General features: G+C 44.3%; 1 protein-coding gene across 1 annotated transcript in view; it reads right to left on the reverse strand.

Annotated features, from left to right (window-relative positions):
- zdhhc5a (zinc finger DHHC-type palmitoyltransferase 5a) overlaps positions 1-14,274 on the reverse strand; it is a 34,429-nt gene extending 20,155 nt beyond the window's left edge. Inside the window, exons 1-3 of the mRNA XM_034095121.2 lie at positions 14,206-14,274; positions 10,380-10,455; positions 714-2,745 (exon numbers count right to left, since the gene is read on the reverse strand). Of these exons, the coding sequence (XP_033951012.1) occupies positions 714-877 (164 nt within the window). The 5' untranslated portion in view covers positions 878-2,745; positions 10,380-10,455; positions 14,206-14,274. The remainder of the gene's footprint in view (positions 1-713; positions 2,746-10,379; positions 10,456-14,205) is intronic.
- Positions 14,275-14,394: the final 120 nt, after the last annotated feature.

Below are 14,394 nucleotides of genomic sequence, written 5' to 3' on the forward strand. Positions count from 1 at the left end.
AGTATTGCTACCTTTACTTAAGTAAAAAATCAGAGTTCTTCTTCCACCACTTCACTAAGGCATAATGAGAGGAGACAGAGCCATTGTTCACATGGAGGGTCGGTGCGTGAACAAAACCTGCAGGACGACGAGACTCGGCTGCTCTCTGGTCACTGCAGGGACGCGTCTATTGTTTTCCCAACCCAGTGGAGATTTACCCACTTCCACAGTCACGTAGCTTTTGTCCACTTTCTCATGGATGTACGAAGAGAACGTCCCTATGTTAACAATGCTGAAGTAATATAACATAAAACAAATAAAAACGATAAAGGCTGTTTATCAGAACACAAAGACTAGTTTGTTTGAACGTTTATTATTCTTAAATCCATGTTGAATTTATATTAATTAACATTTACTCAGCGCTGCGTATTCAAAAAGCGCTATTTTCAACAATTGACTTTGAAAATGATGCTCTATGAATCGCCTTTAGCTGTCAAATTCATATTTAGCGCTCTGACGCTGCATCGATGCTTTCCTCAAGTGGGTTTGGTTACATCTCCACTGGGTTGAAACAACGATAGACGCTGCCGGGATATGTCCAAACAACGAGGCCCTGCTCTCCATCACTACTTAGTACTTACTGAGCGTTATGGTTTCTCGTGCATGATTTGATGAAACAGTCATTTCCCCTTTAAACAGGCTTGTGTGTGAGACCATGCACTGGAGACACTTACGTGAAGCAGAAGAAGAGCGTGGTGGAGCCAACCAGGAAGAACGTGGCTGCAGACACCGGGACATAGCGGGAGGGTCTCAGGGGTCTGCTGGCCGGGATCACGGTGTGAGGGAGGGGGGACGAGGACGGACCCCGCCCTCCACTCTTACTGCCGATACCTGGCATCACGTCCTTTATGTAGCAGGTTTTATCTTTGCAGCAACCGCTATGGTTAAGAATGTTCACTCAGAGATAAAAGCCTCTGTGACGAGTAGGTGTGTAGGGGGGAGAGATGATGGATTGGCAACAAAAAAAAACTTAATAGGGCGATAGAAAAGAAAAGGAGGGATAATTAAAGAGGGCGTCCTCTTTAACGTGGAAAATGTTCTTAGGTCAACCGTGATCTACTGTGTGTGTGTGTGAGATTAAAAGAAGCTTGTTTTCCTGAAAGCCAGGAAACCGGAGAAAAAGCAGGATGAAAAAAGAAGCCGCTAATTGTAGAGGAGGAGGGGTCCTCACGGCTCTGTTCTTTCAAACATGTCCTTCAATTCCAAACGCAAGTGAATTGTACGTGACCATTCCTCTGGGTCTGTTTCCAATAGAGTCGTCTCATTTTAAGAGAGGACATTGCTTGAGGTTTTGCAATGTGAATAAAGGCTCGATTAAAAACACGATGATGGTGCAATAAAAAAAAGGGGTTTGTTCACAAGATATTAAAACTCAATCGGTGCCAGTAAAAACTTGACAGAGAAACGTTGCATCTAGATGGATGAACTTGCACCTGATGTGGACTCCTCCAGCTTCATGTGACTGCTCTGTGGATGGAGTGCGGCGAGGTGCAAGCGATGGCAGAGGTAGGCATGTCTGAGTAGCAGAAAAGATGGAGCCAATTGGGCCCAAAGAAGGAAATAATAATGGAGAGGAAAGCTCAAAACTAAATAAGTTGTGAGTGTGTATGGCAATTCTGTAGCCAAGTCTGTGCAAGCAAAATGTCTGGAGATTCCCCTTCACTTAAATGGAAAGCCAGAAAATGTTTTGTTAAAAAAAAGCTGCTTCGGGGAGCAGATCATCTGCCTTCAGTCTAGGACTCGTATTAGAACCAGCAGTCTGTAGAGGGGCCAGTGGAGTAGCCTGGTTTTCCTGTGTCGGGGCATCCCTAAAGCCCCCCGGTGGCCGATTCAAACCACCTCACCTGCCAGCAGCTCCGGGGATGGGACCGGAAGACAATAAGAAGACATCGGTGGTCTTTCCAAAACATCAGCAGGAACATCCATCAGTATCCATGGAGATGAACTTAATATACAGTGTGGATTTGGAGTGCTGGGAGTTATTTGCGAATAGATAATGGTTTTATCTAGTGCGTCAGCCAGCAAACTGGTCTCTTGGCTCCACGGTGTTAGAGTGGGACCGTGCCTGTTAGTTATCCAACAGGCAGCCTTCCAGCTACGGGCTCGGTTCCCTTCTTCTCCAGGGACGTGCAGGGCCTTCCCTCTGTTCCCTTCTTCTCCAGGGACGTGCAGGGCCTTCCCTCTGTTCCCTTCTTCTCCAGGGACGTGCAGGGCCTTCCCTCTGTTCCCTTCTTCTCCAGGGACGTGCAGGGCCTCCCCTCTGCTCCCTTCTTCTCAAGGGCCGTGCAGGGCCTCCCCTCTGCTCCCTTCTTCTCAAGGGACGTGCAGGGCCTCCCCTCTGCTTCCCTTCTTCTCCAGGGACGTGCAGGGCCTCCCCTCTGCTTCCCTTCCCAGCGGAGAACACTGAGGCTCTGAACACCCTCGCACAACAATGCCCTGGAGGATACACGCTCACCGGAGCAACGTCCTGATGATGAACTCAATCACACAGAAACGCTGTGGCTTTTATGTATGGAAGAGGGAGAATCCTTTTAATGTAGAATTTTCCAACATCGACAACAGGATCCCGTGCTGATCAGGGACCTCCTCGGTCGGTATTCCTCTATGTGGATAAAACACAGCGGTGGCTGTATTGAGTATCAACTCCAACCGCACGTCTCTGCCAGTGAAGAGAATCCAGTCTTGTGGTTGGTCAGGAGGCTGCACCTACAGAAGCAATGAGAGGAACAAAACATGGGGAAAGCTCAAATAATCAGTGTTTATTTTGTATAATATTTTAAAAAGGTACATTTCTAGGTTTTTTCCGGCAACACTCATAGGCTTTGGTACCGAAGACAGTACTTTTAAACGGTAAACAACAAATGCAGTCGGCACTGCCAAGTACCACGTCACGTTGAATCCATCTGAGCTAAGTGTTGGTACCTGAGAGCGCATCTGGGTGAGAAAACACGAGCCGCACCACAAAGAGAGAACTTACACTTTTCAAATTTGGATTTAGAAAATTCTCCCTGCAATATTTGTGAAGCAAAATGGAAAGCTGTTCGGGGCGGCTCTTCTCACATCTGCTTTCTCCAGAACACGGCTTCATTCTTTGACGATGTGCCCGTCTGACAGAGTGACAGGCTCAGGGGTAAGGGAGGGTTTTTATTTCCATGCGGCGTGTAAAACATTCTAAATAAATAACAAAATGTTCTTAATAACTTTTAAATTAAGTGGTTTTTTGTATTTACAACTGGCTATTACTTTTTGATAATACAGAGATTGTAAGGTAACGTACCAAATTCCAGGGACCAGTATCAAATGTGAACATTACCCAGCTCTAATCCACCAGATATCACCAGGACAAGATAAGGCTAATCATATTCGCAAGTTTAATAGCATACATTAAGACAGTGGTTCTCAACAGAGATGGGGTCGTTACTAAAAAAAAGTAATATATTACATATTACATATTACTTTAAAAAAAAGTAATATATTACACTACTTCGTTACTCTCTACATAAAGTAATTCGTTACTTTACTCGCAGGGCCGGCCCGCCCCTCCCTACAGGCAGATCACGCAGACTGCTAAAGTTTCAAATGTTCTCTTTAGTTCAGTTTCCATTGTCGCATAAGACTGATCCAGATAGCTCCTGAATGTTTTCCTATCTGACCGTGGCTGTCCTCTGTCTCCTGCTATCTGACCGTGGCTGTCCTCTGTCTCCTGCTATCTGACCGTGGCTGTCCTCTGTCTCCTGCTATCTGACCGTGGCTGTCCTCTGTCTCCTGCTATCTGTATATTTTGCGCAGTCTATCTCTGCTCACGCTGTTGCGTCAGCGTGTTCTCCTGCGTGTTGGCCATGTGTTGCACTGGAGCCAGACTTCAGCCGAGCACGTACGAACTGCGCATGCGTGAGTGGCAATAACTCTCCTTACCAGCAGGCAGCGGTAGTGTGTATTCGTCATTCAAAACAAGCAACAACCGGAAAACAGAGAAGAAGAACTACGTGTGTGTGATATAAATAAACAACAGCTGTGTGCGTTAGCTTCACCTAGCATGTGTTCTTTGCAGGTGTTTGTTGAGGTTTGATGACTGATTTTAGAAAGTAACGAAGTAACGCGTGTCGGGGCAATGTTAGTAACTGTAGTGTGATTACTGGATTATAAAAGTAGCGCGTTACACTACTCCGTTACCGACAAAGTAATATTATTACACCCAACTCTGGTTCTCAACTGGTGGGTCACGACCAAGCGGCAAACTCTGGGGAACAGCCGGGACGCCAATACGGAAGTGCCACACACTGCAGTTCCTACATGGGCCGCTAGGGACTGGCTGCAGAAAGGAGCAATTTCCATAGACCCCCATGTTAAAATGCCCAACTTCACAGCAGAAAAAAACATGTTTCTACCCATGGATGCAATAAATATTATTATCGATATAGTTAGATTCCACCTTCATGATTATGAATCTGTGAGTGAATTGTTTTCTAACACGACCCTTTTATTTATATTAGGTCTTAAAGTGTTTGCATAAATTAGGGCGTGGTCACTGTGATGGACACGTACATGCCTCACTGTCAGCTAACAGCAACTTGTCCACTCTGCTAGGCTACAACCATAGAGGCTACAACGTTAGTTAGTCATAGTACTGTACTTGACCCTTTAGCTTTAGCCGTGTTCGTGGTGATTGTGCCTTTTAGGGAATATTGTTACAAATACCAGACAATTAAAATGTCGTGCTGTGCGCTTGAATGTACTAACAGAACTTCCAAGAAGTCTAAAATGATAATATTATACATGTTAACCCCGTTCGCAGGTGTTTGTGTGCTTGGTAGCTTAGCTTGCTACTTATTAGCCAGCTAAGTACGTAACCCTTTATGCATACATATACATTTTAATTTATGATTCAGCCTTGGGTAAGACTTTTATAGTCCATGGCCATGACGCCCATAATGCTAAACGGGAGCAAATGTTAATAGGGGACCCAATTATTCCAGTGGTGGCCGCCGGAGCTAACGGAGCCGCAGGGGGCTAGCTGCAGCCGGCGTCCCGGAGCTAGCCCACTGTGGCTCCGTTAGCTCCGGGCGGTGGAGTCCGTCGTTATAACTGGAGATCAAGGAATGCAGCGAAACGCAGACTTGGTTCGCCTGCTGTAGTATTAGCTAAATAACTTATGCTGAACAAGGCTTATTAAGCTGAACATCGCCACAATTGTTCTTCTATGTATCGGTACTTATTTTCTCAACGTGTGAATGACAAGCATTAAGAATAACAACATATAGCTAATTCTCTTGCAGATTGTCTCATTTGATTATGAATGTAACGTTTATATAGGGGAACTACACTGTTAGCAGTAACTTGGTATGCATGTATTTCATGTTCGCTTAGCTTCTTAGCCTGAGCTAGCTCTGTTTACTTCCAGTTCGGAGGCAGCAGGTCCCGCCTCAGCTCCGCCTCTTTGCCCTTATTTGGAGCAGGCGGGATTAGACTCTGACGTTGCCGTCAAGCCGTTAGTGGCCGACTCCGCCTTCTAAGGGCTTCTCGGCAACTCTGCAGAATCCTATGGGTGACGTCACGGACACTACGTCCATTTATATATACAGTCTATGGTCACGACCGAAAAATGGGTCGCGGACCCGTTTCGAGTGGGTCACAGATGTGCGAGTTTTTGGGGGAAAACTTTTATTTTGAAGGCCCGATTTTCTAACGCTGTGCATGCATGCAGTTGGACTGGAAGTACCGGAGAACATAAACGGTTTTGAAGACTTCTCAATAAAACATCTTTGCTGATGATTTTTCGAGTCTTCTGGCCAATCAGAATCAAGATGGTTGCCGGAAGTCCCCACAGAGAATAACGCCGGGTTGTTATATTAGCACAGGTGGAGCCCACTACTGGACTCTATGGGTACTACCTTATCATGCAAGCATTCACCTACTGAAATTTCTATAGACGTAGCCGGCGCCGGGGCGGGCCTACCTGAATGTGTGCACTTCCGTATAAAAGGAGGCCCCCGCCTCCTGACCATCATCCTTCACCACTCTTCAGCGAGCGGTATAGGACAGACAGTGCCCCAGGGTAGAGGGCTCCGCCTGTGCTAATATAACAAGGGTTACAATACGTAACCCGGCGTTATATCTCTCACAGGCTCCGCCCTTTACTGGACTCTATGGGTACAGTGGGCGGAGCCCCGATGTATGCACGCACTGTCAGCCAGCACTGTCCCTGACCGGCTTTAGCAGCCGCTGCGCCTCACTCACCTCTCCCTCGGTTGTAACCGTGGAGAAGTCAAGGCCGATTATTTACCAATCCACCCACACGGCAGTATTTTTTTCTTTTTTTTTTACTCAAAAAATATATTGTATATTATCGGGGCTCTTAATACTTTTATCGGGTTTATCGGGATGACGTCATAATTCCTAATATCGGACCGATAATTATCTAGTGCACCACTAGATATAAGGGATATATGCACTGTACTTCACTTTAATTAATATTGTCTGCTGAAAAGCGTAGATTTGAGTGGTTAAAAATGTCGGGTGGCGATTTATGGACAAAGTAAAAAAGTGGGTCCCGAGGCCTACCAGTTGAGAACCACTGCATTAAGAGTTACTTTTAAGTTTAATAACATATTGTGACCTGTTGCCTTTTGGGAAAGTGTTTGTTCAGCATTAAAGCAGAAGTTTTTGACTCTTGCATTAGTACAAAAGGAACCAACTAGAAACTCTCCTCCAGCCAAGTCAGGGTGTGTCTAGATTAGTGTTGTCACGATACCAACATTTTGGTTTCGATACCAAGTCAAGAATTACGATTCAGATTCTTTTTCGATACTTTTCTTACAACATGGTCTCTTCTTTATACTTGAGTTTGTGATTTCTTTGATAGTTAACTTTATGTTTTATTAACATGTAATAGTACGGTAATATTACAATTATTGACAATGTACATTGCAGATGTTAGCCACATTGGTAAGTTAGCTAAAAAGATAGCCGTATTAGACAGTTATCATTGCCATTTATTGCCTCGTCAAACTACGAAAACGTTCGTTTGTCACAAAATAAATTACACTTGTTTGACTTAGATTTGAGAGCTGAGCATGATGTAATTATGTTATCTATCACATTCGCTAACCTGTCCGTCTTTACATTCTTTAAACAGCTCTGGATTCCGGTCGGCGGGTGCTTAGCCAAGTTTGATGTGTTGGCTCCCTTGGTTTGCCGGGATCTAAAACATGTCTCACAGACAGGCCTCGTGGTGTCCGTAGGCTTGCCCTCGCTGTCAGAGATATCGCTCAAATACTTCCACATTTCGCTTCTGGCGTCTTTTTTGTCAACAAGCCGAGGCGCAGTGGCAGGTGCACTCCCACTTGCAGCCATGCTTCTCGTTTTCTCGCATGCTCTGGCAGCTAGCGCGTGCACGAGAGAGGGGAGGGACTTAGAGCGTGCTTGAGAGGGGCGGGACTTAGTGCGTGCTTGAGAGGGGAGGGACTTAGAGCGTGCTTGAGAGGGCGGGACTTAGTGCGTGCTTGAGAGGGGAGGGACTTAGAGCGTGCTTGAGAGGGGAGGGACTTAGTGCGTGCTTGAGAGGGGAGGGACTTAGAGCGTGCTTGAGAGGGGAGGGACTGCAGGCACTGCTGCAGTGCAGGGAATGGAAGCAGAGCGCTGAACACAGACGGCTCTTATTAAAACGGCGCTTTCTCACCGGAGTACTTTCCCCGTCATTCTTAAAGTACCGATACTAATGAAACGGAGGAATCGTAACGTTTTTAACGGCAGGGTATCGCGGTACCTTTCAAGTACCGGTACACCGTGCAACACTAGTCTAGATTCAACTTTTTAATATTTTCACACAACCGCTCTCCAAAACAATCATTCATAGCCAGTAGCTATCAGAGGTTGATTAAGACGACCCGGAGGAATAAACACTAGTAAGGATCACTGCTCTGGCATTTCAATTCGGCCTCATGGCACGCACAGCTCAGCAGAGCTACTACCTGCCTGCCTGCCTGTGATTGGCTCATCACAGGGCGCTAACAGCTCAGCAGAGCTACTACCTGCCTGCCGCCCTGTGATTGGCTCATCACAGGGCGCTAACAGCTCAGCAGAGCTACTACCTGCCTGCCGCCCTGTGATTGGCTCATCACAGGGCGCTAACAGCTCAGCAGCTTCAACAGTAAAGGCGGTTAGCCGGTACAGAGACAAGCAGAGAGAGAAAGTCACACAGTTGTTCCCTTTATGGACTCCAGACTTTAACCCTTAAATCAATAAGGGAAGTCGTGCATCTTCTCAGGCCAGGCGTGACAGATGGACCCGTCCTACTTCTCCATTACTGCGGCCCCATTCATCAGCATTAAGGATGTTTGAAGAGCGGAGATAACATTATCTCATCTCTTCATTCTGGCCTTTTTATATAATCCAAATGACGGGAGGTTGGACATAAAAGACAACATGTACCTCAGCCTGTCAGTCTAAACACCAAATATGTTATACATTAGGTAGTTATATAGTTAGATCTACAATGTGATTAAAAACCTGCTTTATAACAGTGCATTAACTGACCCCCTTGTGTTGTACGTAGATGTCATTACTATTATCCACATACTGATCTTCTACTTGAACTTTTGTTGTTTTAAAAAGGCGTTTAATGCCAGGTTGCTGTTTTTGTATTCCGTTAAAGAGGAATTATGTTTGTGAGCAATGGTGACTCTTTTCACACAACCACGGTCTTTGTCTTCTTCCTGTCAACAAACAAGCTGGATGTGCAGAAGCCACGGGGCGTGTGGACCGAGCATAGAGTCATACCCGATGCTACGCTATGCATGATGGTCACTAATGTCGGGCGGTACCTGTGGACCATTACCGAGTCGGTAGCACATAGGCATAACCTGTGCTACAGTTACAAGTTAAACAAGGCGATACATTTGGTCTAATGGATGATTGGATGTAGATGTGAAGTATAAAAGCCTGCCTCTGTCATCACTTCTCTGAACATTAAAGAAAACAACACCATTATGCCACAGACAGGTTTGTGCACGATGCATCCACACGTTCGGATTGCACACATGCACACTGCCATGCAAACAAGCAGGAGTGCAAGTTAGCATAGCGCTTCTTGTGTGTTACCCAATTCTTAACATACACAGCTGCCTTTCATCAAGCTCACTAAGCATCGAGTTAGTTATGCCTTTAACCACCTGTGAATCATTTACATGTGATCTGTGCCAAGCTGACCATCAGCAGAACCACTATTCTACAATGCTGTTAATGCTGTTAAGTCCCCAGACACAATCACCCTCTGACATCTAAAAGCATCCTCCAGCTTGACAGCACATGCACACAGAAATCCAGGGGGTGTGTGCGTGTGCGTGTGTGTGTGTCGGCAGCACAGGTGGAACGCGGTTGGAGCATTGGTACTGTAGATGAACCCAATCAGACAAATGATGCCAACATCCTTATCTCGAGACAATACGTCTCCACTTTTAGATGGACGTATAAGTGACATTTTGCAGAGCTGGTTTGAGTGGAATCGCTCAGCTTGCTAATAACCCCTCAGATGCATGCAGACTAGGAGGCTCCATGGACACAGCTGAGCGGTGACACGCACGGGCTGCTTCACACTGTGTGACCGCTCAGTGGACACCACAGAGCCCGGCCAAGACGTGCCATTCCATTTGAAAACAAAACGGCACGCCAAACTACATTGACCATTGTAATTGACAGATGTGTAGTGTGATGATGAGGATTAGCAAGTGATCATTTAACGAGACGTTTTATAAAGCTTGTTTTCGATATTGTGGGATAAATTGGCGTGGATGTATGTAATCTTGCATCGGCTCCTCGGTTTGATTGCCGATCTTCAAAACACCCAGGCAAATCTCACATCAATAATTTGGCATAGCGTTGTGTTCTTAGAAAGACATCCAGCCCACACTGGAGAGTGGGTGATCTCGAAGCCGGGGTGGGGACGCATATTGCGGATGATAATAACGTTACAGTCCTGGCATGAGAAGCACAATTAAGTTGCAATTAAAAACCCAGCTAAATGTTAACTGTAACGTTAGCTAGTTTATATTAGAACATAACTGTAACGTTAGCGAGGCCATTGTGATGAAAAGAGGGTGGAGATAACTGGGTTAACGGTAACAGGCACGGGGGTGGGAATGAAACACCAGGATACAGAGGAGATGTATAACATAATACCTATATATTAGCCACAACACATTAAATACGATTCGTGGTTTAGGCCGTAAGTGTGAAAGGTAAGGCTAAGTATACTGTATTCGCTACCTGTACATGGACCATTGGCTATCCTTCAGCTAACACTGGTTAGCTCTGGCTAGCAGCAGGCTAACACTTCAGCTCACCTGTGAGGGCTTCACAGCTGTTCTGGGTCCAGGCACAGTGAATGGGATGTGTCAGTCATGGCGATGTTAGTTCCTCCTGGGATTAAAATAAATGGAGACAGCTTCTTAACGTTACATCCATAAAATCGGTACGACTCCTTCTGCGGTGCCAGCAAGCTGTATCGCAACGAGTCTATCTGTGCGCGCTGAATTAGCTTTCCCAGCGTCAAGCTAATACCTTAAATGTGTGGCTACCTCGCACTATGCCTAACGTTATTTACTACACAGCTAGCTCTGCGGTAACAACTGTGAGCTAGCGTTAGGGCTGCAAGCTGCCTGGTTCCTTAACTTCTTTAAAATAGCTTGCATCTGTCTGCAGGCCACTCCGTCAACACGGAAGTAGTTCCTAAACAATTGTGTTCTTATCCATAATATTGGTGGCCAAGAGATTCCCAGAGGCCGACATATTTGTCAGAAAGGTTACTACAAAACTCTAATGCCAGGGTCCAACGACAGAATTGTCCCAATAAAAACATTACTGATTGGACGAATGTGGTGTCAATCAAGCTGAAATTGTTTTCTATTGCTTCTCCAGCCACGCCCGCCCCTCCTTTACAGTAAACGTCATGATTGCACTTAATCGTGATTAAATGAATTCACCCGCACAGCAACACCCGGCAGAGGCGTGTTGACTGAATGCAATAGATAATAATGCCATGGTAATAATGTTATTGTTTCTCAGCATGGTTGCCTCATAAACTGTCTCTGACATGAGGTTTTAATCCTCTCCTGTGGTGGCACTCTGACACACTAACGTGTGTGCGTGAGTCCATATGGGTCTGGACATGGTCTGGACACAACAACACAAAGGGGAGATTAAATTGACAGCAGGGGCTACCAAGCTTCTTATTAACACACACACACACACACACACACACACACACACACACACACACACACACACACACACACACACACACACACACACAATTTCCAAAACAACTACAGTAGTGCAAAGTCTGAATCCGGGTCACTGACCTGACCTGTAACCATACTGAAAACATATTTTAGTACCACACTGATTGTAACTACCTCCTGTGTTTTCTTTACTTGTTATCATCATATATAGCTGTTAGTGGCATTAAAAAAAAACAGCATCAAAATGTTGAGTAATTACAAGTTATTTGGTAAGAAAAGGCAACTGTTGTGGGTTCCATCCCAGCCCGTGCTGTCAACATGTCGATGTATCCTTGGTCCAGATACTTAACATGGCGAATGGTGAGTGTGTATTAATGTTAGCTTCCCAGAGCAAGTGAACGGCTCTGTATGAAGGAGGTGTGAACGCGTGAATGACTTGTATGTAAAGCGCTTCGAGGGCTCGTACAGACCCGATAAAGAGCTGCACGGTCCATTTACCAGTAGGCCAGAGAACAACCGGCTACTCAGTTATAGAACCAATAGCTTTTAGCTCTGTTAGCCAAACGACAGAGCGACAAACACTCAAAACTAAACAAGCCCACTGTACCGGCCGGAGTAATGAGGAGTCAGCAGTCAATGATGGAGTGGTATTACAACTTGTGAATCCCCGCATGAATGAACACAAAGGGATACACACAACAAATATAAGGCTGATGGGTTGTGCAGTGTGTAAGATTAGATATGGACTGAGACCACACACACACACGCACACACACACACACACACACACACACACACACACACACACAACACACACACACACACACACACACACACACACACACACACACACACACACACACACACACACACACACACATAATGTCCCGGCTGGATAAGTAATAACAAATCTTGGAATCCTGCCAGGAAGTCATATATGAAATTGGATTGTGCCTGCCTGGAATATGTGTGTGTGTGTGTGTGTGTGTGTGTGTGTGTGGTGTGTGTGTGTGTGTGTGTGTGTGTGTGTGTGTGTGTGTGTGTGTGTGTGTGTGTGTGCGAGCGAGATGAAGCCCTTTGGCAGTTGGCATGTTGGCCATAAAGCTCTTAAACTAAAGGGGCCTTCATAGCATTGAAATAAAAAACAATGGCTGGTTATTATGATGCCATTTAATCTGGGCCAACGGTTTTTTATTCCACTTTTTTTTTTAAACAATGATGTATTCAAACTAAAGATATAAGTATAAAAAGTTTCTGCATGTTGAATATTATTTTTGATATAATTGAGTTATTGTTTTGACTAAATTAATTATTTTTCACATCTCACTTTCATTAGAATTTTGATATTTCAGTTTCAGATTTTATGCTTTCAGATTCAGAACTTTTTTCACTTTCAAAACAGTCTGAAAACAAAAACATATTATGTTTTTGTTTTCAGACTGTGGGCCCTGATGTTGAGTGGGGGGGCTTAACTGAGAGGGGCTTGGAATCATCATTGACAGCAACATATGAAGACCGAGGCCCTTACTCAGTCATGTTGAATTACAAGGCGGAATCAATGTTATATTCAACCTGAAAAGAACTTTTCATACACTTGTTTTTTGTTTGAATACATCATTTTATTTGACAAAATTCAGGATCAAAACTTGAACTTTCAGATTAACTTTATTTGTCAAAGAATCTAAACTTTTGCCCGGATTTGATGACATATTTGTTGTTGATTTGTTCGGGAAAATGAGTGATGACAAACTACTTTGCTTTTCCACCATTGCTCAGAGCTATGCCTGTGCATGTGTTAGCACATGATTAACAAATGGGTATATCACTGACCGCCATACTATTAGCACTGTATGGATCTTGAACACATTATGCAGGGGTTTAGTTTTGCCCCGAAGAAGTGGCTTCATTTAGGAAAGACATTTTAGGGACAACAAAGCTGTTTGACTATATTCTCTCCTGAAATACACACCATCCTCTCGCTGCCATTTTAGACTATGGGAACAAAGGCATGGCAGGAATCTGGTGTAACACTGTTTGCCTCTGAGGTGAAAAACAAGCTGGAGCTTCAACTCGTCAGCTGGTCGACTGAAGGCGTGTGCATGGACAAAGTATGGTTGACTTTTTTTGAAGGCAGATTTACCTATACAATAATGCAAGTGTACTGTATGTAAAAGTTGTATTAAGCAGAAGTCTACAGTGTTAAAATACAGTTACATCTGACCTAGTATCAGAGGGTGGGGCAATACAATGGGTCAGTTATTATCAGTAATAAAGATAGGAGTGTCAACTCCACATCATGATTTGACTTAGTGTGAGGAGCCTTAGCAACATAATGCTTTCCCAAGCCCCTTACCATCACTTTGCATCATAATAACGCAATTAATACTTTTTAAATGTATATTATAAAATATTTCTTTAGTTGTATACATTTACACAACTTGCCCTACCTTTTTTCTTGCCGTAACATTTAAGTAAATTCTTAGACATTACTAATGCATAAGGAGTACTTTAAGAGCAGAGGGGGAAGAAGTACTCTGATCTTGTACTTAAGTAAAAGTAGAAGTACCAGAGTGAATACTGTGTTGTAAGTAAAAGTCCTGCAATTCAAATGTGTCTCAAGTAGAAGTAGAAAAGTATTAGCATCAATATATAGCCTACTCAAATTACTAAAAGTAGTCGTTGTGCAGATTGGTCCATTTCAGAATAATATATATGATATGTTTTATAATGATTGATCGTTAAAGTGTTCTCAAAGCTGGTGAAGGTGCAGCTAGTCTGAATGACTTTGTAGACTGCAGGGTAGCTGGTGGATTTACTGCAGGTGGAACTAAAGTCTGATTTAACACTTGATTATATTTCACATCATTCATCCATAGGCTATATGTAAAGCTAAATACATGTAGTGGAATAAAAGTACGCCATTATTTACCTCTGAATTGTAGTGGAGTAGAAGTACAGTCACAGTGGGTGTGATGATGACGCAGTTTTTTGGACGTAGTAACAAACTAGATCATCTTTTTGCAGCATGTATTCAATACGGAGATATATGAGCTCAGAGTCAAGCCATAGAGCCAAGTATTTAACTGTATCCACTTTTTGGAGACAGGTGCCATAACAC

This window comes from Pseudochaenichthys georgianus, chromosome 1 (genome assembly GCF_902827115.2).
Source record: "Pseudochaenichthys georgianus chromosome 1, fPseGeo1.2, whole genome shotgun sequence".
Taxonomy (NCBI): domain Eukaryota; kingdom Metazoa; phylum Chordata; class Actinopteri; order Perciformes; family Channichthyidae; genus Pseudochaenichthys; species Pseudochaenichthys georgianus.